The sequence below is a fragment of the Pelecanus crispus genome, chromosome 1 (genome assembly GCF_030463565.1).
Source record: "Pelecanus crispus isolate bPelCri1 chromosome 1, bPelCri1.pri, whole genome shotgun sequence".
Taxonomy (NCBI): Eukaryota; Metazoa; Chordata; class Aves; order Pelecaniformes; family Pelecanidae; genus Pelecanus; species Pelecanus crispus.
Genome location: NC_134643.1, coordinates 49,508,827 through 49,535,805, shown reverse-complemented (window position 1 = coordinate 49,535,805; position 26,979 = coordinate 49,508,827). Strand labels below are relative to the sequence as shown.

The following is a 26,979-nucleotide window of genomic DNA, read 5'->3' as shown; positions in this document are numbered from 1 at the left end:
TCCAGGCTTTGAAAGGAAACTCCTGCTCTCGGGATTTGCCCGAATGTTGATAGCTTTAACGTTTTCATGTATGTTCTGCCGGTGTTAAGAGAGTGGAGGAGAAGCAGCAGAGGTGAAAATGACCGCAGTTGGGAGTGACCGCTGTTTCCCTTTTTATTCCCCCTACGCACAGGTAAATGGTGTAGATTTGAGAGTGCTTGGTACCCTTGATTTTCCTGACGTATCCGTGTCCCAGCGTGTCTCAGTGGATGGCCCAGCTGTACTGAGTACGCTCCAGAAGTGGCGTCTTTTGGAGACGCTGCTCCTAGACCCAGCTGTGAATGCCTGGAGCCGGGTGAAACCGACCTTCAGATAGCAAGAAAGAACCAGCACCCTGGCATTTACAGCTCTCGGCTGGGATGTGGTTCACATGCGGGATACAAACCCGAGTTTCTGTGTTCAGGGGAACGCTCATGAGCACTTGCCTCTTTGCAATTATGGGTTTACCATGTGCTTGAGGAAGATGCCTCAGGTTATAAGGATAAGTGAATGGCGTAATCAGAGATGATGCTAAAATCTCTGAACTTTAATAAGGCACAGATACAGAAAAGTGGTTTTAAGTATGACTAACCAAAGTGCCTCTCGTTGTGAAAGCGCTCTCTCTGCAATATTGTGCAGACTTTTTAGCTGGCGACATACCGATCAATCGAGGGAGAGCAGCACTGTCATTATACATATGAGCAAAGCAGCAATAATTGAGGAAATAATTAAACCAATCCATGCTGGTATTTTTTTCCCAATTAGCCTTTAAAGATCACTTTAAATGTTCTAAAGTATCAGAACGTGCTCCCACAATATCTCCGTCAGTTGTTCACAGCACTACACCGTGTAGTAATCCATTTAGTCCTTTCTTGTTGTTTTATGTACAAGGTCTGAAAACTCTTTCCTCCTGCAGCCAAAGTACACCAACATCTGTTTCTGGGAAACGCAACCCTTAGGCTGTGTGAGGATCAGCTGCCCCTTCCATCATAGCAAACCTCGTAGTATAAAAGGACTCTTTTTGCCACCTACTAACAGTGAGTAACCATAGTTTCTCAACAACTTGGTCCTTAGAGTAAGTAAATACACAAAAATGGCCTTCCAGTGCTTACGTAATAGATATTAAGGTCCAGAAACGTACCATGGCAAATCAACTGCGTATCATCTGCTATCCCAGCAAGTTCAAGGCAGCAAAGAAAGGAACAGTCCTGGCATTTGAGTAGGGGTGCCACAGGAATATTTCTTTAGCTGTCATGTTACCGATCGTCCTACCCATTGGTGACATGTCACGTGGAGTAAAAATGTTGCTTTACTTGGGTATTGGCTAGATTAAATCTCTCCAGTAGTGAACATGGTTCGTAGGCAGGAAATCATTTCAGAGAAATGAAAAGCAGCGTGTGTGGTGGGGGGAGGAGGCTGGTAGGGCCACTAGTAGCAGTATCTGTTGCAAGAGCACAACATGGTACATGGATGAGACACCCCTTGTGTAGGTAACATCTGATTCGGGAGCTGTGTGTGCAGCTGTATTTCCAGTTCATCGATGTGAATAACATTGATCAGGCTTGATCATTGCATGCAGGCTACTGAAGTAGAGTAACAGTGCGTAAGGCAGTAGAGTATGTGAAAATCAGATTATTTATGGAGAAAACCACCGTTGCACATTGGGTTTTTTGGAGAACTTGAGTACTCTTTCTCTGAGTGCCCATGCTGCATGGTTTTTTCATATTCCCTGTAGCTGCAAGATGCTCTTTTGCCAACCTCCGCAGAAGATTTTGCCTAAGAGGCACAGTCTGTCTAGTTAATGATTCTTTCAGTGCGCTAATGATTTCAGAACTATACCTGCTGCTCTGAACCTGGATTTGATATTCTAGTTCCCTCCTGTAAAAATGATGTTCTTTTCTGCAGATGCCCCATTGCAGCAGGGTGCCCAAGAAGGCATTCTGCATCCAGCCCATCGTCAAGGATCACTCAGAAATCAAGAGGATATTTTACTACCAATTCACCCTCCACTGATTATAAACCTCAGTGACGAAGAGGACGATCAAGAGGACGATCAAGAGAACTGTAAACAGCTTTTTCTTTCCTTTACAAGGAAGTAGAATGGGTTTTTTGATACTTCACAACTCCTTTATTACAACAACCTTCAAACTATTGTAACTTGTAGTCACCAGATGGGAGTGGGGCACCATTTTCTCACTCCTGGGGAACACCCAGCTGTATATTTCAATTGTGGTATAATTCACATACCTCTTTTTCATTAAATAGAGTTTAAAATGTGATCCACAATTCAGACGGCCATCAAACACTCTTCAAAATTTCTCAGAACTCAGGGACAAAATTACAAGTTTAGGAGGTACTTCTTTCCTGGGAAAGAAACTTTTGAACAGGGGCTGTACACACTCATCACTGAAGGTGAAGTCACAGGCTGGTTGACAAAAGATACTTGTGTGACTTCAACTTCAATCATTTCTTCAGCCCATTTTCTAAACTCCGTAGGCAGTCTCATTTTGTTACAGAAAGTTATTCTTCAATCTAGCCAAGAGAGTCCATACAACACTCTTCACTAGTTTACCTGAATGCGTACATATTTATAGACCTATCTTTGATTTTTTTAAAGTGTAGTTAAGCTAGTGAATGTATCTCACTCGGAGATGAGAGATTCGTAGGGAAGGAACGAATTGCACATTCCCGGGCAGTGAAAGCGAGAGAACGACCTACTCTCATGCGTGCACTCCGCAAATTACTCTGCTAGTTCTCAGGCAGCCCCAAGCTCCGTTTCATTTTCCCCTGCCCTTCGGGTTGGCTGGCAGGGCTGCCTGGAAGTGCTTCCGAACTGGGTTTCAGTCGGAGTAAGCCACATTCCTTGAAACAACATACAAAGTAGGGCTTTGCTAATCTCAGTAGTCTTTATTGAGACAGGTAAGGAGTGCTCACTTCACCAGCTCTGCGGGCACACATTACAGGGCAGTAACTTTGGGCAGAGGTCTCGTGACAAGCACTCCCTGGTGACATGTTGAATCAAACACCTCATATTAAGGAAGCATTTTTCTGTCCAGAAAATTCATTCTGGTCTCTGGTTATTAAGAATTGTTGAAGGGCTTTGTATAGCTCTCTAGGAATCCTTTACAAATCTTTCCTACAGATGTTTCTAACTGGGTGCCTAGGACTGCTGCAGATATTGAAGAGGAAAGAGCAGTAAAGGAAATCTGCTATAAATCTGGTAAATATGCAGCCAGTCACTCTTTCCTCAACACCAATGCTGCCAATAGAGTAACCTTTGGCCTTTTTTTCCCTTTTGGGGTATGTTTAGGAGCGTATTACAGGACTCAGTACCCTCACGAACACCAGTCGACAACAACTGTGTCTTCACCTCAGGAAAATGAGCTACTACCCTTGGAAGCTACCGAGCGAGACTTGCAGAAAGGCAAGTACTTCTCACCTTCTTGGACAACGTTTACCACCTTTTAAGTTACTGTTACAGGGAGAAACTATGACAGAGTTTTAAAAGAGAGCATATTACAAGGAGCGTAAAAATACTTCACTCGTTTTTCCCCATATATATACACAGACACACACAGTGTCACACAGGTGGTGACTGCCTGCATCGCTTGTAGATGGAAAAGGTAGAAACAGGCTACTGACCCCATGGGTACTTTCCTGAGATACACAACATAGGTATTTCCTATAATTTTTCTTCACGGTCAAGACTTATGTAGCCTAATTTTAACCACCCTACGGTTAGGAAAGGAGTTTAAATTTCTCAGCTAGGCGCTCTCTTGTAAATGGAGAGAGACAGGCACTCTCACGGGGCTATTTATTGCATCATAAGGTAGTGCCACAGAAAGGTGAGATGAGTCGCTTTCCCAGAGGTGCTCCGTGCTCTCTGCTGCCTGTCTTGGTCTCTCGATGACACAACGTAGCGATACATCAAACTTCTATATAACTAAATTTAGATTAAACAAATACCCCCTTTAAGTGTCTTTTAGTAACAAAAGACTTCCAATTCCTTTTGAATGCTGGGCTTTACCCAACATAGTTAAGGTCAAAGGAATACAAATTAATCAACATTTACCGCCCTTATTATGTTTCTCCCTCATTCTTGACCAAGTGGCATGACTGAAAAAAAAATCTGTATCCCTTTTTTTTACTGAGTAAGTAACAGTATAATTCCATTTTAGGAGAGAGAGAGACACATTCCTACAATAACAAGACACCAGAGTAATCCGTAGCTCGGTCACCAAAAATTGCTGGGCAGAAAAATGATCTGCTACTTTTCATTAAAAAGAATATTCTTCTCCATTTTGTGTAAATTTCAGGGATAAAATCTTGATCATACTGTTTTACGTAACAATAGATTGGAGTAGGAAGATGTGCTAATAAGAAATGGGAAGAGAAAAATTGTCTCCCTTACAAATAATAACGGTAGGTGAAGTCATGGGCTTTCGACTGACAGTTTTTGCCAGCCTGACTTGTTCAAGAGAACTGGGCACAACTATTTTCTTCTCATTTCGGCATTTGAAATGTTTGTCTAAAACAGTTTTGATAAGCTATAGCTAAATACTTGCCAGAAATATTTAGACTATAGACAAGGAAACCAGTAACAAACACATGAATATAGCTTTTAAGACATGCCTTTATTTATCATTAGATACATTCCGGGAAAAAGGATAGAGATCTCTCCCCAAAGCTTTTCTTCAATTCAGTTCTCTGAGGCTTTAGGTACTAGGATGACATGCATCTTCAAAATACCTTAAATTCCATCAGGTAGGATTCCTATACATCATTCATGAAAAGCGAGAAGCTAAAGAGCAAGCAGGTAATCGGTAGCTGGTTCTTTACTTTGGAGCCACAGTCGCCCCTAAGCTGTGTATTATGGTATTTTCTCAGAGAGCGTGAGGGTGACACATCAGGTGCTCAGGTTGCTCTAGACAGGATCCAAATAACTAACAAAGGAGAAAGAAGAATATAAACCCAGAGGTGGTTAAAGGAAATTGCACTGAACTAATCCCTAGCTCAGAGGGGTGGGAGGAAGAGAATGGCAGTGCCATTCCCTGGGCTTACACACAAGCAGCTAAAAGATTCCTTCTCTTGCCTTTCCAGGTGATGGGACTACAGTTCCTACAAAACGGAATCATACAAAAAGAGAAGGAGAGAGTACAGGAAGGAGAGTACCAACAGAGAGTGTTCCCAGAACAGACCGCAGACCCTCTGAAAATGGAGGTAAGGGACTTGAGCATCATCAGCTTCTCTTTGCTGAGCATCCTGTGGGAAATACAATAACTGAATGTCCTTGGATCGGGCTATCCACAAAGAACAAGTTTTAGTCTTGGCTTCCAGCCTCCAGTCTCCTGCAATATGTCAAGTTTTGAGTTAACAGCACAACAGGTTTGTTTCCGTTTGCTTTTCCACTTTCAGGAATTCACACTTCAGACCCCAGAGTAAAACCAAGTTACCAACAAAGGGGTCAAGGTAAGGACAATGAAACAGCTGCTTCTATTCCTTACACGAGAGAAACTGGAAGAAAGACTTATGTCAATTCTTCAGAGCCTCGAAGATCAGCATACGTGGTCTACCGTTCTGTCACCGTCACCCAAGAACCAAAGCTCAATGGATCTACAGGTGGGTTCCTGCTTACACAGGATTCTCAAAATGCCTCAAATATCCCTGTCCGTATTGCTCTGCTTTCTGTTTTGTCCCTGCAGGTGAATATGAAGCTATGTATGTAACTTTGATCCAGCATAATTTTCACAAGTAGACTGCAGCAGTACCCGTAGACAGAAATGGAAAGCTTTATAAAGCTTCACACTCAGTCAGGCAGAACATTCATGAACAGTAGTTTAGACACCTTCATAGCAGGAATTCACTTCTCTGCCCAACAAAGACCAATGAATGCAACGGTGTGCCAATGCGCACGAATATCCTGATCCCTGCTTTTTACAGCATCCTTTGTGATTTGTTGTTTTGGAAATATTTCATAAACCTCAGAATAGTCCACCTTTAGCTTCTCGATTTACTCTAAATATTCATTGTAGGAGAAGTAGTTTTGCAGTCTTTTTCCTCTCCAGAAATGTTTCTTGTTCATCTTTTTTCCTCCCAACAGGGGACGAAGGAATGACCTTGCCTTGCACGGTATTTTTCCACAACCAGGATTTCACTGCAGTTTTCATTAGGATGGAGTTACGATTGCTTTCATTATTTAGGATTATGCTTCATCTTGAATAAGCAAGGGCTTATTCAAACTTCTCTTATCGATTTAAAGGCACGGTAATTTTTTGTGATTTATATATTTTTTTTTTCCACATTGTTTGTGTTGGACAGAGGACTGAATTCATTCTTCCTGCCATTCCTGCAGGAAGATAGTTGCACTCACCTTTTTTCCATCTTTGAAACACTCTCCTGTCCTCTTGATAGCACGTGCTATGTCATCAATTTGACAGTTTCCAACTTTCCAGGTTAAAAAAGGATAGCGCATCTCAAAAAAGAGGCGATTGGCATTTCTGTCATCAGAACAACCGCTACCATTTTCGCTGCCTTTCTTTTCAGCAGCACCTGAGCCATATGGTGGGAAACGCTCCAAACAAAAGAATCAGCTTGACACCAAGAGAAGATTCTGGACCCAAACGGAAAACTACGGTAATACTTACATGTTGTGCATAAACTGAAAGTTTTAGGATTATTGTGCAATGAAGAATTTGAATTCATGGAATTAAGCTGGAATTAACAGAAAACCAGAGTATTAATAATATTCAATTTTAACCAAATTTGACAGAAAACGCGTACTCATTGGGTAGCATACTCTGAAGCAAAATCAACTGCCTAGCACAAAAACTCTGCTTGCACAAGCAGAGGCCAACACGGAGATTGGCTTATGGATGCATTTAATCGAAAGGCAGTTGATGGCTTTGGAAAGGTTTTCACCACAGGAACAGTCACTTTGTTCGAGTCACGGGTGTCCGTGCCAGAATCGCCTCGTTTGGAAGATCCTGTGAGCCCAATGGAAACGCTGCAAGGTTGCAAGGGATCTTTCAAGTGCTAGACAGAAAGTCTGTATTGAACGCTAGCTTGTATTTCAGAGGTGCTGTATCATTCACCTGACGCATTCACTGACACTTCAGCTAACGTAATATTTTTAAAGTCACATATCAGGCTAAGAGAGTCTTTCCTGCAATTGGAGCTGAAATTAAGAGACAATGCCTATGTTTTTCCTGTAGACAAATACAATTCAGGATCCCATAATGCACCAACCTGGAGGAAAAGAAAGCCACATGCAAAAACCTTCTCCAAGTTTAAAACAACCATTCAGGTAACTGCTTGATAGACAGTTTTACAAGTCACTCTTCGCAGCAAGAGCAACATGTCTCTCCCCACCTACAAAAGGGAGAATTGCTCTTAAAACCTCCCCAACCAAAACCCACAAGATCCTAAGCAATGCTGAGTAGTCTGAAAGAGCAGTTAATAGTTTTGTGTGTTTGCGGACATGTCATTTTGCCTGTATGACTAACCCACCATTTCTAGTATTTTCACAATACTACTGATTTTACAAAAGCAAAAGAGGTACCTGCAGTGCCATGCTCAGCGTTAGGCCGCTTTGATTCCAGTCTGAGACGCAAATTCTGTTGAGGCACCACAGAGATGCAAAGCACCTAAAGGCACCCTCTGTAATCCCTCGCCAGGCTCGCTACCGTATCTGGTTTCTCTGTGCAAGTACCACATGGTTCTCAAACATCTGCTTGGGAAGCTTTTAGGGGAAAAAGACTGCAATGGAACATTCTGAAACATGGGCAAATGATATTAGGATGATTTTTTTTTTTATTATTTCCCCTGTTGCTTCTGCAAGCCTTGAAAGTTTACTACTTAAAATGTTTCTGAAAGAGCATGTAGTTCCACTCTAATCACTTATGCACAAAACATCCCGTGTATCTATTTTGACTGCAGAGCCAAGAAGACATGGAAATGAATAGAAAAGGAGAACGATATGTAGACAGGAGAAAGAGAGGAAGCGAGTGCATCAATCTACAGGAAAAATCTAAACGGAAATAAGGACCCTAGCAACTGGACATCCAACGAGGATAAAATTGCACATTCCAAAAATAAGATGTAGGAAGTACAGTGTAATGTTTTGAAACTGACAAAAATTGAAATTTGTGTTTAAAAATAGCATCCCTATATTCATAGGTGTACAATGAATGTACCCAATAGAAATAAAGATGTAGTCTGCTTTATGTACTTTACTTCCCTTGCTTGTAACAGGACTGTAATTTGTTAAAATAAAAATAAATTCCGTTGAGCTTTGACTATGTTGAATTGTCAAGCAGAAAAATACGCCTCTTTTGAACTCCTCTTGCAACTTCAACGGTCTTTGCAGAAAACTCTGCACCTCCAATCAACAAGACATCCTCCTCTCCCCAATTCCTACCCCCGCCTCCGTACCCGGCAGCGCCCCGGGCACGGAGGAGCGAGTGATCCACAACACCGCTGGCCTGAGCAGGCGCAGGCTGCGCTGTGCCGTGCTGCGGCTGAGGGAACGGGGCTTGTTTAGCCCGGAGAAAAGGAGGCTGCGCAGAGACCTGACCCCTCTCTGCAACCACCTGAAAGGAGGCTGTAGCCAGGTGGGTGCCGGTCTCTTTTCCCAGGTCACAAGCGACAGCAAGAGAGGAAACGGACTCAGGTTGCGCCAGGGGAGGCTTAGATTGGCTATTAGGAAACATTTCTTCCCCAAAAGGGTTGTCAAGCACTGGAGCAGGCTGCCCAGGGAAGCGGCTGAGTCCCCATCCCTGGAGGTATTTAAAAGACGCGCACACGGGGCGCTTGGGGACGTGGCTTAGCGGTGGACTCGGCAGCGCCAGGTTAACCGCTGGACTCCATGATCTCAAGGGTCTTCCCTAACCTAAATGATTCGATGATTATGCAACAAATACATGGCTCAGCCAGACACTGAGAGTGTCTGCGAGGTGTTAACTGCTCCTGGCTCAATCAGGGCAAGGGAAGTGATCAGCGCTTTGTCCGATCAAATCCTTAGTTAAGATTTCCCTTTCACAGCTTCAAAGGCACCAAGAGCCATGAAAATAAGAAACACAGGTGCCTCTTCTCCAGATCACAGATGCATCCCCTATGAAACCACCCAATCCATCCCCTATGAAATTACCTAATCCCCTTCAGCCTGGTTGTCTCTGTCATTAGGGCCCCAAAGAGGAGTCAAAGGAAACTGAGGATATTCAACCTGTCATGCAGCCAGGCCCCAAAGATTGCATTGCTGTGTTTTCATAGACTCGCTGCACCACAGATCCCACACACACGTTTAAACTAACAGTAATTGAAAGTAAGCCTTGCGATACAAGAATCCTTTAAAACTTTTTTCAGCTCCTTTGTTGGGCTTTCAGTCCAGCCTGGCCCACAGAGAGGCTTGCCCAAGAGTTTCCAGGGGGATAAAACCCGCACTTTACTGAGGTAACCATACCCTGCAGAGGACTGACATCAACTACACAAAAGGCAGGATGGGAATTCTCATTTGTCACTAGAGGAATTTTATATCAAAAAGACACCATTGAAATGCATAAATTAATTACTGCACAGGAATCTAAAAATCTGTTTGTAGAATCTTGCCTAGTTTAGCACAAAGTTTCCTTACAAGTTCAGGTAAAGGCAAGAAACCCAGTGATGCCGTGAACCGCAGTCTTCTCGCTTCCTCCCAACCTCCCTACCTTTTCAGTAGCAATGGCAGTGTATATATCTGCCTCTAGTGCCATTCCAGTTATGGTTTCAGTTGCCAAAACTTGACAGGGCTGAAAAGAAGACAGGTATTTTAAACCCACATCATGGCTATGTTACTGCCTTCTACACCCATGCATTCTCGCTCCTTCCAGCCGGCCTTTCCAAGCCCAGTATCAGGCATTATATTGCTGATGCCTAATACAAACTCCTTCCTTCAAGACAGGGCAGTTTGGAAAATGCTCAAAGACAAAAGAACAAAGGCAACCTATTTGCAAACTCTCTCCCTCTCTTCCATTCTTCATTAGCACCGAGAGATGACTTTGCCTTCCACTTCACATAGCGCATATAAGCTGCAAGGGTTCCAGCCCTACGCTCCACAACTTTGAGATGTGCCTTCCTCTGTTACGATGCAATAGAAAGTCATCATGACTAGCTGCTCTGAGCTTTCACTTTGGCGCCAAAAAACAAAATACTTCGTAGCAGTGCTCTCAACTAAACACTTTGCTGCTTAAAAAGAGCAAAGACACAAGTGATCTGAGGGGTCTGAAACAAAGACCCAGCCACAACCAGCCCACAGTTCTAGGAGGGCTTCTGTAACAGCTTCACTGCAAACATGGCATCAGGTGGGTTTCGATTCCACTCTATTGCTCTACCATCATCACCCTCCCTGCTCTCTCCCCAGTCAAGTTTGACCTGTAAGATGGTCACGGTCTCTCTCTGCTACCAAAACACAAAGCAAGTCCTTGTCCTGCAAAAGTCTTGAAACAGAATTCCAAATTCATAAGATGAGGACCTTCTACATGGCTTTGTGACACTACATCGCTGCTTTATGATTTAGTCATCACATTTCTAACCATAACCTACAGCATACATGAAGATTTCATGAAGATTACATGAAAAAGAAAATTTTCAGGGTACTGAGAAAACATTCCTGTTGGTTTTCCAAACCTAGCCCCACCTTCTTCCCTAGCAATCATAACCCCCTGCGTTATCCCTGCCTGCGCTTTGGAAAACAAAAGAAATAGCATATACCAGTTCCAGATCTAATCCCCTCTCGCCTTTTTCGCTATGAACAAACAACAATTTAGGGACTGTCGTGGTTTAAACCCAGCCAGCAACTAAGCACCACACAGCAGCTCGCTCGCTCGCTGGCTGGCGCACTCCCCCCCACTGGGATCGGGGACAAAATTGGAAGGGTGAAAGGGAGAAAACTCACGGGTTGAGATTAAGACAGTTTAATAGGTAAAGCTAAGGCTGCACACGCAAGCAAAGCAAAACAAGGACTCATCCACTACTGCCCATCCGCAGGCAGGTGTTCAGCCATCTCCAGGAAAGCAGGGCTCCATCACGCGTAATGGTTACTTGGCAAGACAAACGCCGTCACTCCCCACGTCCCCCTCTTCCTTCTTCTTCCCCCAGCTTTACGTGCTGAGCATAACATCCCATGGGATGCGACATCCCTTTCGCCAGCTGCGGTCAGCTCTCCCAGCCCTCTCCCCTCCCAGCTTCTCACGCACCCCCAGCCTACTCCCTGCTGGGGGGCACGGGGTGAGAACCACAAAAGGCCTTGACTCTGCCTGAGCACTGCTCAGCGCTAACGAAAACACCCCTGGGTTACCAACACTGCTGCCAGCACAAATCCAAAGCACAGCCCTGTCCTAGCTCCTGTGGAGAAAATTAACTCTATGCCAGCCAAAACCAGCTCAGGGAGGTGCCCTCACCTGCCCATTATCAAGATGCTCTTGGTGCTGGCAGCTGAACAACTAAGTTACTGACGTGCTGGCCATCCTTGCAGCTCCTCCAGCCTCCCTTTCGTGACACACGGCGGGAAAAGGAAAAAAACAAACAAAAAAAAGAAGCAGAGGGAGACAAGGTTATTTCTTCCCCACGTGGCCTGGGCCACGGACGCCCTCTGCCCAGGGCTGGGGGCCTCCCGCTGCCCGGTTCCGCCTCCGTCAGGGCAGCCGCCTCCGGCCGCCCGCCAGGCTCTGCCTCGGGGCACGGCCTGGGAGCCTGGGGGGGCCGGGGCCGAGCCTGCGACTGAGGGAGCAGCTGCACTTTGTGTCCCCGTCGGGTTTTTGCTGTGCCCCCCCCACACACACACGCACTTCTTAAATATGTTATCCCAGAGGCTCAGAGCCCCGTCCAACCTCACCTTGAATGTTGCCAGGGATGGGGCCTCCACTGCCTCTCCGGGCAACCTGTTCCAGTGCCTCACCACACTCACTGTGAAAAATTTCTTCCTTATGTCCAGTCTGAATCTATCCTCCTTTAGTTTAAAACCATTACTCCTGGTCCTGTCACAACAGGCCTTGCTAAAAAGATTCTCCCCATCCTTCCTATAGGCCCTCTTTCAGTACTGGAAGGCCACAATAAGGTCTCCCCGCAGCCTCCTCTTCTCCAGGCTGAACAACCCCAACTCTCTCAGCCTGGCCTCGTAGGAGCGGTGCTCCAGCCCTCACATCATTTTGGTGACTCTCTTCTGGCCCCACTCCAACAGCTCCATGTCCTTCTTGTGCTGAGGGCCCCAGAGCTGGACGCAGCGCTCCAGGTGAGGTCTCACCAGAGCAGAGCAGAGGGGCAGAATCACCTCCCTCGACCTGCTGGCCACGCTGCTTTTGATGCAGCCCAGGATTCGGTTGGCTTTCTGGGCTGCAAGCGCACATTGCCGGCTCATGTCCAGCTTTTCACCCACCAGTACCCCCAAGTCCTTCTGCGCAGGGCTGCTCTCAATGCCTTCATCCCCCAGCCTGTATTGATATTGGGGGTTGCCCCATCCCAGGTGCAGGACCTTTTGACCACGACCCTCTGGATGCGACCATCCAGCCAATTCCTTATCCACCAAGCGGTCCACCCATCAAATCCATCTCTCTCCAATTTAGAGAGAAGGATGTTGTAGGGGACTGTGTCGAACGCTTTACAGAAGCTTTTAGCACCTTCCCATAGAAGCCACCCCTGTAGACCTCCGCTACCAAAACCCTGCCACACAAACCCAATACATAAGAGCAGGGAGAGGTCACTTCACCCGTGACCGTCACGGGCAAAATGGACTCGACTCGGGGAAGTTAATCGCTTACCAACCAAATCCAAGTTGGACATTGAGAAATAAAACTAGTAAAACCTAAAACATGACAAAAACCAGAATAATCAAACCTTAAACCACCTCTCTGCCACCCCTCCCTTCTTTCTGGGCTCAAGTTCACTCCCGATTTTCCCCTACGTGCTCTCTGTGAGCGGCGCAGGGGTGTGGGGAATGGGGATTGCAGTCGGTTCATCACACTCTTCCTCACCCTCTTCCCCTGCTCCAGCATGGGGTCCCTCCTACGAGAGACAGTCCTCCATGAACTTCCCCAGTTCTTCACAAACTGCTCCAGCCTGGGTCCCTTCCATGGGGTGCAGTCCTTCAGGAGCAGACTCCTCCAGCATGGGTCCCCTGCAGGGTCACAAGTCCTGCCAGCAAACCTGCTCCAGTGCAGGCTTCCCACGGGCTCACAGCCTCCTTCAGGTACATCCCCCTGCTCCAGCGTGGGGTCCTCCCCGGGCTGCAGGTGGATATCTGCTCCACCGTGGCCCTCCATGGGCTGCAGGGGCACAGCCTGCCTCGCCATGGGCTTCCACAAAGACAAACCTTATTCTTTGACTGTTTTTAACCAAAATCCTTAAAAACCTTCCTCCTCCTGTGCACACAGCTCTACAGCCATAAAGAGCCCCTGTTTGGGTAGCTCTGGGCAGCGTTAACACTTTCTTCCAAAGGCTGCTCCTGCCCGCCGGACAGTTCAGTGTTCGTGGCCCTCGTCTGCTGTCCTGAATTTCCCTTCCCCTGTGTGCCCCAGTCACTTGCAGGGCTTACGGAACTGGGGCAGCCTTTTCACATCGCTTCTCTGGTCACAGCTCTCGCCAGTCCTCCCCACCTGGACCCCGGTCAGCAGCTTCATTCTGCACTTAGGTGACACCATTCCTGTAGAAATCACTTTACTCCCGTGCCCCAGTCCCAGCGGCCAGGCGTGCCGGATTTCCCTTTGCAGTCAGTCTCCGGGCCATCCGCTGGTACTTGAGTTACAAAGAAATCGATAGGCTCCTGGAGAGACGAGAAGACTTCCAGTCGTTTCAGTGTCTTCGTACTTCCTCCCCAGCTTGGCGGTAACCACCGCTGAGGCAGCCGTGTAGCAGTTGTGCCCGCGCAGTCACTGGCACCTGAAGCGTTCATCTCCAAGGGAGCTCATGGAAGCAAGAAAAAGCAATGAACCCCAACTACGTAAGGGTTCCTTAGGTAACAGCTAACAGTGTCCTAACAGGAAGCTGCACAAAGCTTCCCCATCCAAAGCACGAGCTACAGTGAGAAAAACATTGGGGTTTAAGGATTTGGGTTAAAAACAGGCAAAGAATAAGCTTTGTCTTTGTGCTATCAAAGCTTTGTTTCTAACACCACAGCTCCTACGGCAATGAGTTGGGCATTACTTAAGCTCCGCCAAATGGATTTCTGCCATTTTACGTTAAAGAAACACCGGCACGGAACACTCTCTGAAACGGTCCGATTTTCCATACTTTACTCTGAAGCAATGGCGATACGGGAAGATGTCCAGGCTGGACAGGTCACATAGAACCATTATGCTGATGTCAGCGGCTGGAGGAGCGGTTGCCAACCATGGAAAGGTAACATTCCATACCGGACAGCAACTGCCTTCCTCGGTTCAGCAAGCCTGCAGAAGGTGCTCCCTCCTTCGGGGGAGCGTATTGCGCTGTCTGGGGGAGTTTTCTTTCACAAAAGCAGCAGAGCTAAGCTTCTGAGGGTCCAGGTTTTGAAAGGAAACTCCTGCTCTCGGGATTTGCCCGAATGTTGATAGCTTTAACGTTTTCATGTATGTTCTGCCGGTGTTAAGAGAGTGGAGGAGAAGCAGCAGAGGCGAAAATGACCGCAGTTGGGAGTGACCGCTGTTTCCCTTTTTATTCCCCCTACGCACAGGTAAATGCTGTAGATTTGAGAGTGCTTGGTACCCTTGATTTTCCTGACGTATCCGTGTCCCAGCGTGTCTCAGTGGATGGCCCAGCTGTACTGAGTACACTCCAGAAGTGGCGTCTTTTGGAGACGCTGCTCCTAGACCCAGCTGTGAATGCCTGGAGCCGGGTGAAACCGACCTTCAGATAGCAAGAAAGAACCGGCACCCTGGCATTTACAGCTCTCGGCTGGGATGTGGTTCACATGCGGGATACAAACCCGAGTTTCTGTGTTCAGGGGAACGCTCATGAGCACTTGCCTCTTTGCAATTACGGGTTTACCATGTGCTTGAGGAAGATGCCTCAGGTTATAAGGATAAGTGAATGGCGTAATCAGAGATGATGCTAAAATCTCTGAACTTTAATAAGGCACAGATACAGAAAAGTGGTTTTAAGTATGACTAACCAAAGTGCCTCTCGTTGTGAAAGCGCTCTCTCTGCAATATTGTGCAGACTTTTTAGCTGGCGACATACCGATCAATCGAGGGAGAGCAGCACTGTCATTATACATATGAGCAAAGCAGCAATAATTGAGGAAATAATTAAACCAATCCATGCTGGTAGTTTTTTCCCAATTAGCCTTTAAAGATCACTTTAAATGTTCTAAAGTATCAGAACGTCCTCCCACAATATCTCCGTCAGTTGTTCACAGCACTACACCGTGTAGTAATCCATTTAGTCCTTTCTTGTTGTTTTATGTACAAGGTCTGAAAACTCTTTCCTCCTGCAGCCAAAGTACACCAACATCTCCTGTTTCTGGGAAACGCAACCCTTAGGCTGTGTGAGGATCAGCTGCCCCTTCCATCATAGCAAACCTCGTAGTATAAAAGGACTCTTTTTGCCACCTACTAACAGTGAGTAACCATAGTTTCTCAACAACTTGGTCCTTAGAGTAAGTAAATACACAAAAATGGCCTTCCAGTGCTTACGTAATAGATATTAAGGTCCAGAAACGTACCATGGCAAATCAACTGCGTATCATCTGCTATCCCAGCAAGTTCAAGGCAGCAAAGAAAGGAACAGTCCTGGCATTTGAGTAGGGGTGCCACAGGAATATTTCTTTAGCTGTCATGTTACCGATCGTCCTACCCATTGGTGACATGTCACGTGGAGTAAAAATGTTGCTTTACTTGGGTATTGGCTAGATTAAATCTCTCCAGTAGTGAACATGGTTCGTAGGCAGGAAATCATTTAACAGAAGTGAAAAGCAGCATGTGTGGTGGGGGGAGGAGGCTGGTAGGGCCACTAGTAGCAGTATCTGTTGCCAGAGCACAACATGGTACATGGATGAGACACCCCTTGTGTAGGTAACATCCGATTCGGGAGCTGTGTGTGCAGCTGCATTTCCAGTTCATCGATGTGAATAACATTGATCAGGCTTGATCATTGCATGCAGGCTACTGAAGTAGAGTAACAGTGCGTAAGGCAGTAGAGTATGTGAAAATCAGATTATTTATGGAGAAAACCACCGTTGCACATTGGGTTTTTTGGAGAACTTGAGTACTCTTTCTCTGAGTGCCCATGCTGCATGGTTTTTTCATATTCCCTGTAGCTGCAAGATGCTCTTTTGCCAACCTCCGCAGAAGATTTTGCCTAAGAGGCACAGTCTGTCTAGTTAATGATTCTTTCAGTGCGCTAATGATTTCAGAACTATACCTGCTGCTCTGAACCTGGATTTGATATTCTAGTTCCCTCCTGTAAAAATGATGTTCTTTTCTGCAGATGCCCCATTGCAGCAGGGTGCCCAAGAAGGCATTCTGCATCCAGCCCATCGTCAAGGATCACTCAGAAATCAAGAGGATATTTTACTACCAATTCACCCTCCACTGATTATAAACCTCAGTGACGAAGAGGACGATCAAGAGGACGATCAAGAGAACTGTAAACAGCTTTTTCTTTCCTTTACAAGGAAGTAGAATGGGTTTTTTGATACTTCACAACTCCTTTATTATAACAACCTGCAAACTATTGTAACTTGTAGTCACCAGATGGGAGTGGGGCACCATTTTCTCACTCCTGGGGAACACCCAGCTGTATATTTCAATTGTGGTATAACTCACATACCTCTTTTTCATTAAATAGAGTTTAAAATGTGATCCACAATTCAGATGGCCATCAAACACTCTTCAAAATTTCTCAGAACTCAGGGACAAAATTACAAGTTTAGGAGGTACTTCTTTCCTGGGAAAGAAACTTTTGAACAGGGGCTGTACACACTCATCACCGAAGGTGAAGTCACAGGCTGGGTGACAAAAGATACTTGTGTGACTTCAACTTCAATCATTTCTTCAGCCCATTTCCTAAACTCCATAGGCAGTCTCATTTTGTTACAGAAAGTTATTCTTCAATCTAGCCAAGAGAGTCCATACAACACTCCACTAGTTTACCTGAATGCGTACATATTTATAGACCTATCTTTGATTTTTTTAAAGTGTAGTTAAGCTAGTGAATGTATCTCACTTGGAGATGAGAGATTCGTAGGGAAGGAACAAATTGCACATTCCCGGGCAGCGTGAAAGCGAGAGAACGACCTACTCTCATGCGTGCACTCCGCAAATTACTCTGCTAGCTCTCAGGCAGCCCCAAGCTCCGTTTCATTTTCCCCTGCCCTTCGGGTTGGCTGGCAGGGCTGCCTGGAAGTGCTTCCAAACTGGGTTTCAGTCGGAGTAAGCCACATTCCTTGAAACAACATACAAAGTAGGGCTTTGCTAATCTCAGTAGTCTTTACTGAGACAGGTAAGGAGCGCTCACTTCACCAGCTCTGCGGGCACACATTACAGGGCAGTAACTTTGGGCAGAGGTCTCGTGACAAGCACTCCCTGGTGACATGTTGAATCAGAAGATTTCCTTTTGGGTGTAAATGAAGGAGTCTGTTGAAAACGAGTACTGAAGATGTTTTTGAATCATTTCCAATCAACAACCATTAGCTTCTTCATATGCGTTGTAACTGCAATTCCATTGCACTAGCAAACACCTCATATTAAGGAAGCATTTTTCTGTCCAGAAAATTCATTCTGGTCTCTGGTTATTAAGACTTGTTGAAGGGCTTTGTATAGCTCTCTAGGAATCTTTTACAAATCTTTCCTACAGATGTTTCTAACTGGGTGCCTAGGACTGCTGCAGATATTGAAGAGGAAAGAGCAGTAAAGGAAATCTGCTATAAATCTGGTAAATATGCAGCCAGTCACTCTTTCCTCAACACCAATGCTGCCAATAGAGTAACCTTTGGCCTTTTTTTCCCTTTTGGGGTATGTTTAGGAGCGTATTACAGGACTCAGTACCCTCACGAACACCAGTCGACAACAACTGTGTCTTCACCTCAGGAAAATGAGCTACTACCCTTGGAAGCTACCGAGCGAGACTTGCAGAAAGGCAAGTACTTCTCACCTTCTTGGACAACGTTTACCACCTTTTAAGTTACTGTTACAGGGAGAAACTATGACAGAGTTTTAAAAGAGAGCATATTACAAGGAGTGTAAAAATACTTCACTCGTTTTTCCCCATATATATACACAGACACACACAGTGTCACACAGGTGGTGACTGCCTGCATCGCTTGTAGATGGAAAAAGTAGAAACAGGCTACTGACCCCATGGGTACTTTCCTGAGATACACAACATAGGTATTTCCTATAATTTTTCTTCACGATCAAGACTTATGTAGCCTAATTTTAACCACCCTACGGTTAGGAAAGGAGTTTAAATTTCTCAGCTAGGCGCTCTCTTGTAAATGGAGAGAGACAGGCACTCTCACGGGGCTATTTATTGCATCATAAGGTAGTGCCACAGAAAGGTGAGATGAGTCGCTTTCCCAGAGGTGCTCCGTGCTCTCTGCTGCCTGTCTTGGTCTCTCGATGACACAACGTAGCGATACATCAAACTTCTATATAACTAAATTTAGATTAAACAAATACCCCCTTTAAGTGTCTTTTAGTAACAAAAGAGTTCCAATTCCTTTTGAATGCTGGGCTTTACCCAACATAGTTAAGGTCAAAGGAATACAAATTAATCAACATTTACCGCCCTTATTATGTTTCTCCCTCATTCTTGACCAAGTGGCATGACTGAAAAAAAAATCTGTATCCCTTTTTTTTACTGAGTAAGTAACAGTATAATTCCATTTTAGGAGAGAGAGAGAGACATTCCTACAATAACAAGACACCAGAGTAATCCGTAGCTCGGTCACCAAAAATTGCTGGGCAGAAAAATGATCTGCTACTTTTCATTAAAAAGGATATTCTTCTCCATTTTGTGTAAATTTCAGGGATAAAATCTTGATCATACTGTTTTACGTAACAATAGATTGGAGTAGGAAGATGTGCTAATAATAAATGGGAAGAGAGAAATTGTCTCCCTTACAAATAATAACGGTAGGTGAAGTCATGGGCTTTCGACTGACAGTTTTTGCCAGCCTGACTTGTTCAAGAGAACTGGGCACAACTATTTTCTTCTCATTTCGGCATTTGAAATGTTTGTCTAAAACAGTTTTGATAAGCTATAGCTAAATACTTGCCAGAAATATTTAGACTATAGACAAGGAAACCAGTAACAAACACATGAATATAGCTTTTAAGACATGCCTTTATTTATCATTAGATACATTCCGGGAAAAAGGATAGAGATCTCTCCCCAAAGCTTTTCTTCAATTCGGTTCTCTGAGGCTTTAGGTACTAGGATGACACGCATCTTCAAAATACCTTAAATTCCATCAGGTAGGATTCCTATACATCATTCATGAAAAGCGAGAAGCTAAAGAGCAAGCAGGTAATCGGTAGCTGGTTCTTTACTTTGGAGCCACAGTCGCCCCTAAGCTGTGTATTATGGTATTTTCTCAGAGAGCGTGAGGGTGACACATCAGGGGCTCAGGTTGCTCTAGACAGGATCCAAGTAACTAACAAAGGAGAAAGAAGAATATAAACCCAGAGGTGGTTAAAGGAAATTGCACTGAACTAATCCCTAGCTCAGAGGGGTGGGAGGAAGAGAATGGCAGTGCCATTCCCTGGGCTTACACACAAGCAGCTAAAAGATTCCTTCTCTTGCCTTTCCAGGTGATGGGACTACAGTTCCTACAAAACGGAATCATACAAAAAGAGAAGGAGAGAGTACAGGAAGGAGAGTACCAACAGAGAGTGTTCCCAGAACAGACCGCAGACCCTCTGAAAATGGAGGTAAGGGACTTGAGCATCATCAGCTTCTCTTTGCTGAGCATCCTGTGGGAAATACAATAACTGAATGTCTTTGGATCGGGCTATCCACAAAGAACAAGTTTTAGTCTTGGCTTCCAGCCTCCAGTCTCCTGCAATATGTCAAGTTTTGAGTTAACAGCACAACAGGTTTGTTTCCGTTTGCTTTTCCACTTTCAGGAATTCACACTTCAGACCCCAGAGTAAAACCAAGTTACCAACAAAGGGGTCAAGGTAAGGACGATGAAACAGCTGCTTCTATTCCTTACACGAGAGAAACTGGAAGAAAGACTTATGTCAATTCTTCAGAGCCTCGAAGATCAGCATACGTGGTCTACCGTTCTGTCACCGTCACCCAAGAACCAAAGCTCAATGGATCTCCAGGTGGGTTCCTGCTTACACAGGATTCTCAAAATGCCTCAAATATCCCTGTCCGTATTGCTCTGCTTTCTGTTTTGTCCCTGCAGGTGAATATGAAGCTATGTATGTAACTTTGATCCAGCATAATTTTCACAAGTAGACTGCAGCAGTACCCGTAGACAGAAATGGAAAGCTTTATAAAGCTTCACACTCAGTCAGGCAGAACATTCATGAACAGTAGTTTAGACACCTTCATAGCAGGAATTCACTTCTCTGCCCAACAAAGACCAATGAATGCAACGATGTGCCAATGCGCACGAATATCCTGATCCCTGCTTTTTACAGCATCCTTTGTGATTTGTTGTTTTGGAAATATTTCATAAACCTCAGAATAGTCCACCTTTAGCTTCTCGATTTACTCTAAATATTCATTGTAGGAGAAGTAGTTTTGCAGTCTTTTTCCTCTCCAGAAATGTTTCTTGTTCATCTTTTTTCCTCCCAACAGGGGACGAAGGAATGACCTTGCCTTGCACGGTATTTTTCCACAACCAGGATTTCACTGCAGTTTTCATTAGGATGGAGTTACGATTGCTTTCATTATTTAGGATTATGCTTCATCTTGAATAAGCAAGGGCTTATTCAAACTTCTCTTATCTATTTAGAGGCACGGTAATTTTTTGTGATTTATATTTTTTTTTTTCCACATTGTTTGTGTTGGACAGAGGACTGAATTCATTCTTCCTGCCATTCCTGCAGGAAGATAGTTGCACTCACCTTTTTTCCATCTTTGAAACACTCTCCTGTCCTCTTGATAGCACGTGCTATGTCATCAATTTGACAGTTTCCAACTTTCCAGGTTAAAAAAGGATAGAGCATCTCAAAAAAGAGGCGATTGGCATTTCTGTCATCAGAACAACCGCTACCATTTTCACTGCCTTTCTTTTCAGCAGCACCTGAGCCATATGGTGGGAAATGCTCCAAACAAAAGAATCAGCTTGACACCAAGAGAAGATTCTGGACCCAAACGGAAAACTACGGTAATACTTACATGTTGTGCATAAACTGAAAGTTTTAGGATTATTGTGCAATGAAGAATTTGAATTCATGGAATTAAGCTGGAATTAACAGAAAACCAGAGTATTAATAATATTCAATTTTAACCAAATTTGACAGAAAACGCGTACTCATTGGGTAGCATACTCTGAAGCAAAATCAACTGCCTAGCACAAAAACTCTGCTTGCACAGGCAGAGGCCAACACGGAGATTGGCTTATGGATGCATTTAATCGAAAGGCAGTTGATGGCTTTGGAAAGGTTTTCACCACAGGAACAGTCACTTTGTTCGAGTCACGGGTGTCCGTGCCAGAATCGCCTCGTTTGGAAGATCCTGTGAGCCCAATGGAAACGCTGCAAGGGATCTTTCAAGTGCTAGACAGAAAGTCTGTATTGAACGCTAGCTTGTATTTCAGAGGTGCTGTATCATTCACCTGACGCATTCACTGATGCTTCAGCTAACGTAATATTTTTAAAGTCACATATCAGGCTAAGAGAGTCTTTCCTGCAATTGGAGCTGAAATTAAGAGACAATGCCTATGTTTTTCCTGTAGACAAATACAATTCAGGATCCCATAATGCACCAACCTGGAGGAAAAGAAAGCCACATGCAAAAACCTTCTCCAAGTTTAAAACAACCATTCAGGTAACTGCTTGATAGACAGTTTTACAAGTCACTCTTCGCAGCAAGAGCAACATGTCTCTCCCCACCTACAAAAGGGAGAATTGCTCTTAAAACCTCCCCAACCAAAACCCACAAGATCCTAAGCAATGCTGAGTAGTCTGAAAGAGCAGTTAATAGTTTTGTGTGTTTGCGGACATGTCATTTTGCCTGTATGACTAACCCACCATTTCTAGTATTTTCACAATACTACTGATTTTACAAAAGCAAAAGAGGTACCTGCAGTGCCATGCTCAGCGTTAGGCCGCTTTGATTCCAGTCTGAGACGCAAATTCTGTTGAGGCACCACAGAGATGCAAAGCACCTAAAGGCACCCTCTGTAATCCCTCACCAGGCTCGCTACCGTATCTGGTTTCTCTGTGCAAGTACCACATGGTTCTCAAACATCTGCTCGGGAAGCTTTTAGAGGAAAAAGACTGCAACGGAACATTCTGAAACATGGGCAAATGATATTAGGATGATTTTTTTTTTTATTTCCCCTGTTGCTTCTACACGTCTTGGAAGTTTACTACTTAAAATGTTTCTGAAAGAGCATGTAGTTCCACTCTAATCACTTATGCACAAAACATCCCGTGTATCTATTTTGACTGCAGAGCCAAGAAGACATGGAAATGAATAGAAAAGGAGAACGATATGTAGACAGGAGAAAGAGAGGAAGCGAGTGCATCAATCTACAGGAAAAATCTAAACGGAAATAAGGACCCTAGCAACTGGACATCCAACGAGGATAAAATTGCACATTCCAAAAATAAGATGTAGGAAGTACAGTGTAATGTTTTGAAACTGACAAAAATTGAAATTTGTGTTTAAAAATAGCATCCCTATATTCATAGGTGTACAATGAATGTACCCAATAGAAATAAAGATGTAGTCTGCTTTATGTACTTTACTTCCCTTGCTTGTAACAGGACTGTAATTTGTTAAAATAAAAATAAATTCCGTTGAGCTTTGACTATGTTGAATTGTCAAGCAGAAAAATACGCCTCTTTTGAACTCCTCTTGCAACTTCAACGGTCTTTGCAGAAAACTCTGCACCTCCAATCAACAAGACATCCTCCTCTCCCCAATTCCTACCCCCGCCTCCGTACCCGGCAGCGCCCCGGGCACGGAGGAGCGAGTGATCCACAACACCGCTGGCCTGAGCAGGCGCAGGCTGCGCTGTGCCGTGCTGCGGCTGAGGGAACGGGGCTTGTTTAGCCCGGAGAAAAGGAGGCTGCGCAGAGACCTGACCCCTCTCTGCAACCACCTGAAAGGAGGCTGTAGCCAGGTGGGTGCCGGTCTCTTTTCCCAGGTCACAAGCGACAGCAAGAGAGGAAACGGACTCAGGTTGCGCCAGGGGAGGCTTAGATTGGCTATTAGGAAACATTTCTTCCCCAAAAGGGTTGTCAAGCACTGGAGCAGGCTGCCCAGGGAAGCGGCTGAGTCCCCATCCCTGGAGGTATTTAAAAGACGCGCACACGGGGCGCTTGGGGACGTGGCTTAGCGGTGGACTCGGCAGCGCCAGGTTAACCGCTGGACTCCATGATCTCAAGGGTCTTCCCTAACCTAAATGATTCGATGATTATGCAACAAATACATGGCTCAGCCAGACACTGAGAGTGTCTGCGAGGTGTTAACTGCTCCTGGCTCAATCAGGGCAAGGGAAGTGATCAGCGCTTTGTCCGATCAAATCCTTAGTTAAGATTTCCCTTTCACAGCTTCAAAGGCACCAAGAGCCATGAAAATAAGAAACACAGGTGCCTCTTCTCCAGATCACAGATGCATCCCCTATGAAACCACCCAATCCATCCCCTATGAAATTACCTAATCCCCTTCAGCCTGGTTGTCTCTGTCATTAGGGCCCCAAAGAGGAGTCAAAGGAAACTGAGGATATTCAACCTGTCATGCAGCCAGGCCCCAAAGATTGCATTGCTGTGTTTTCATAGACTCGCTGCACCACAGATCCCACACACACGTTTAAACTAACAGTAATTGAAAGTAAGCCTTGCGATACAAGAATCCTTTAAAACTTTTTTCAGCTCCTTTGTTGGGCTTTCAGTCCAGCCTGGCCCACAGAGAGGCTTGCCCAAGAGTTTCCAGGGGGATAAAACCCGCACTTTACTGAGGTAACCATACCCTGCAGAGGACTGACATCAACTACACAAAAGGCAGGATGGGAATTCTCATTTGTCACTAGAGGAATTTTATATCAAAAAGACACCATTGAAATGCATAAATTAATTACTGCACAGGAATCTAAAAATCTGTTTGTAGAATCTTGCCTAGTTTAGCACAAAGTTTCCGTACAAGTTCAGGTAAAGGCAAGAAACCCAGTGATGCCGTGAACCGCAGTCTTCTCGCTTCCTCCCAACCTCCCTACCTCTTTTAATCCTCTCCAAGGAAAGCAAGGAAGAGTTACTAATGAGATTTCCACAACAGCTGTAATCCCATAAATCATAAAATAAAACCAAAAACCAAGCAAAACAAGGCTTCCAGTCAGCATGAGCAATCTGCACATGGATCTTCGTTATTACCTTCACAGGGAGATACACAACAGCAGGTTCCATACACCTTTTCAGTAGCAATGGCAGTGTATATATCTGCCTCTGATGCCATTCCAGTTACGGTTGTAGTTGCCAAAACTTGAAATGGCTGAAAAGACGACAGGTATTTTAAACCCACATCATGGCTATGTTACTGCCTTCTATGCCCATGCATTCTCGCTCCTTACAGCCGGCCTCTCCAAGCCCAGTATCAGACATTATATTGCTGATTCCTAATACTATTGAAATACACCCTCCTTCCTTCAAGACATGGCAGTATGGAAAATGCTCAAAGACAAAAGAACAAAGGCAACCTATTTGCAAACTCTCTCCCTCTCTTCCATTCTTCATTAGCACTGAGAGATGACCTTGCCTTCCCTGCTCTCTCCCCAGTCAAGTTTGACCTGTAAGATGGTCACGGTCTCTCTCTGCTACCAAAACACAAAGCAAGTCCTTGTCCTGCAAAAGTCTTGAAACAAAATTCCAAATTCATAAGATGAGGACCTTCTACATGGCTTTGTGACACTACATCGCTGCTTTATGTTTTAGTCATCGCATTTCTAACCATAACCTACAGCATACATGAAGATTTCATGAAGATTACATGAAAAAGAAAATTTTCAGGGTACTGAGAAAACATTCCCACTAGATTCCCACCCACCCCCCACCTTCTTCCCTAGCAGTCATAACCCCCTGCGTTATCCCTGCCTGCGCTTTGGAAAACAAAAGAAATAGCATATACCAGTTCCAGATCTAATCCCCTCTCGCCTTTTTCGCTATGAACAAACCACAATTTAGGGACTGTCGTGGTTTAAACCCAGCCAGCAACTAAGCACCACACAGCAGCTCGCTCGCTCGCTGGCTGGCTCACTCCCCCCCACTGGGATCGGGGACAGAATTGGAAGGGTGGAAGGGAGAAAACTCACGGGTTGAGATTAAGACAGTTTAATAGGTAAAGCTAAGGCTGCACACGCAAGCAAAGCAAAACAAGGACTCATCCACTACTGCCCATCCGCAGGCAGGTGTTCAGCCATCTCCAGGAAAGCAGGGCTCCATCACGCGTAATGGTTACTTGGCAAGACAAACGCCGTCACTCCCCACGTCCCCCTCTTCCTTCTTCTTCCCCCAGCTTTACGTGCTGAGCATAACATCCCATGGGATGCGACATCCCTTTCGCCAGCTGCGGTCAGCTCTCCCAGCCCTCTCCCCTCCCAGCTTCTCACGCACCCCCAGCCTACTCCCTGCTGGGGGGCACGGGGTGAGAACCACAAAAGGCCTTGACTCTGCCTGAGCACTGCTCAGCGCTAACGAAAACACCCCTGGGTTACCAACACTGCTGCCAGCACAAATCCAAAGCACAGCCCCGTCCTAGCTCCTGTGGAGAAAATTAACTCTATGCCAGCCAAAACCAGCTCAGGGAGGTGCCCTCACCTGCCCATTATCAAGATGCTCTTGGTGCTGGCAGCTGAACAACTAAGTTACTGACGTGCTGGCCATCCTTGCAGCTCCTCCAGCCTCCCTTTCGTGACACACGGCGGGAAAAGGAAAAAAACAAACAAAAAAAAGAAGCAGAGGGAGACAAGGTTATTTCTTCCCCACGAGGCTCCCAGCCGGGCACGGCAGCGCGGGCTTACACAAGCTCCCAGCGCCGTCCCGGGGAGCGGCCTCCTTCCTCGCCGGGACTGTGCCCTACGCTCAGGCAAAGCACACACAGCCTCAGGGCGAACACCTGCACGCACCTGGCACCAAGAGAGCGGCACACAGCTCGAACGCCACCCACGGCACCCCTCTCGCCGCCTGTCGGGGGCAGCCCCACGGAAACCTCCACCCTGCCTTTCGCCCAACACCGGCAGCGAAACCTCTCCCCGCTCGGGGGTCCCCCTCCCCGCGGGCCACCGGCTCCCCCTGCGCCCGGACACCCACACCCACACCCACACGGCCCCGCCGCCTCCCGCCAGCCCCCGCCGCCCCGGCCACCTGGCGCTCCCGCTTGGCCGACGGCTCCTCCTTCACCTCGGTCACGAACACGCACGGCACCTTCCGCTGCACCGCGCCCCGCCGCCTCATGGCCCCGGCCGCCCGCTCCCGCCCACAGCCCCCGCCCACCCGCAGCTGCGCCCGCGCCGCCCCACGCCCCCCCGCGCGGCGCCACGGGAAATGGAGTCCGTCGCCGCCCGCCCGCCGCCAGCCCCGACACGCACCTGGGCGCCGGGGACGGCGGGGCGGGGCGCGGCCGCCTCTCGCCAGCGGCCCGCAGCCAGGCGCTGGCTCCGCCGCTCTCTCTCCGCCGCCCAGCCCGGCCGCGGGCCCGGCCCAGCTCCGCTTTCCGCAGCGGCGGCTCCCGCCGTGGCAGGGCCGCCCCGCCCCGCCCCGCCCCGCCCCGGCTGTGCTGGGCGCCGGCCTGCGGCGGCCGTTAGCCCTCGGCGGGGCCCTCGTTCCCCGGGGCCCTGGGGCG

At 46.2% G+C, this 26,979-nt stretch overlaps 2 protein-coding genes across 2 annotated transcripts; both read left to right on the top strand.

Moving 5' to 3' along the window:
* The first annotated feature begins 528 nt into the window (after positions 1–528).
* On the top strand, positions 529–8,058 carry LOC142592863 (uncharacterized protein C12orf50 homolog). The gene is made up of 9 exons (XM_075704869.1): positions 529–533; positions 910–1,055; positions 1,924–2,082; positions 3,161–3,238; positions 3,329–3,442; positions 5,119–5,238; positions 5,434–5,637; positions 7,230–7,321; positions 7,954–8,058. The coding sequence occupies exons 1-9, from the start codon at positions 529–531 to the stop codon at positions 8,056–8,058; spliced, it is 1,023 nt and encodes a 340-aa protein (XP_075560984.1).
* Positions 8,059–15,048: 6,990 nt separating this feature from the next.
* On the top strand, positions 15,049–24,628 carry LOC142592859 (uncharacterized protein C12orf50 homolog). The gene is made up of 10 exons (XM_075704748.1): positions 15,049–15,053; positions 15,430–15,578; positions 16,447–16,605; positions 17,815–17,892; positions 17,983–18,096; positions 19,773–19,892; positions 20,088–20,291; positions 21,875–21,966; positions 22,976–23,269; positions 24,524–24,628. Exons 1-10 carry the CDS (start codon positions 15,049–15,051, stop codon positions 24,626–24,628), a joined length of 1,320 nt encoding a protein of 439 aa, XP_075560863.1.
* The last annotated feature ends 2,351 nt before the right edge of the window (positions 24,629–26,979 follow it).

Bases quoted from the DNA above. Each gene is read 5' to 3' on its own strand.
- LOC142592863 (XM_075704869.1), top strand. The intron at 5,638-7,229 runs GTGGGTTCCTGC...TTTTTCCTGTAG, and splicing joins AAAGCTCAATGGATCTACAG to ACAAATACAATTCAGGATCC. The intron at 7,322-7,953 runs GTAACTGCTTGA...TTTTGACTGCAG, and splicing joins AGTTTAAAACAACCATTCAG to AGCCAAGAAGACATGGAAAT.
- LOC142592859 (XM_075704748.1), top strand. The intron at 19,893-20,087 runs GTAAGGGACTTG...TTCCACTTTCAG, and splicing joins CAGACCCTCTGAAAATGGAG to GAATTCACACTTCAGACCCC. The intron at 20,292-21,874 runs GTGGGTTCCTGC...TTTTTCCTGTAG, and splicing joins AAAGCTCAATGGATCTCCAG to ACAAATACAATTCAGGATCC.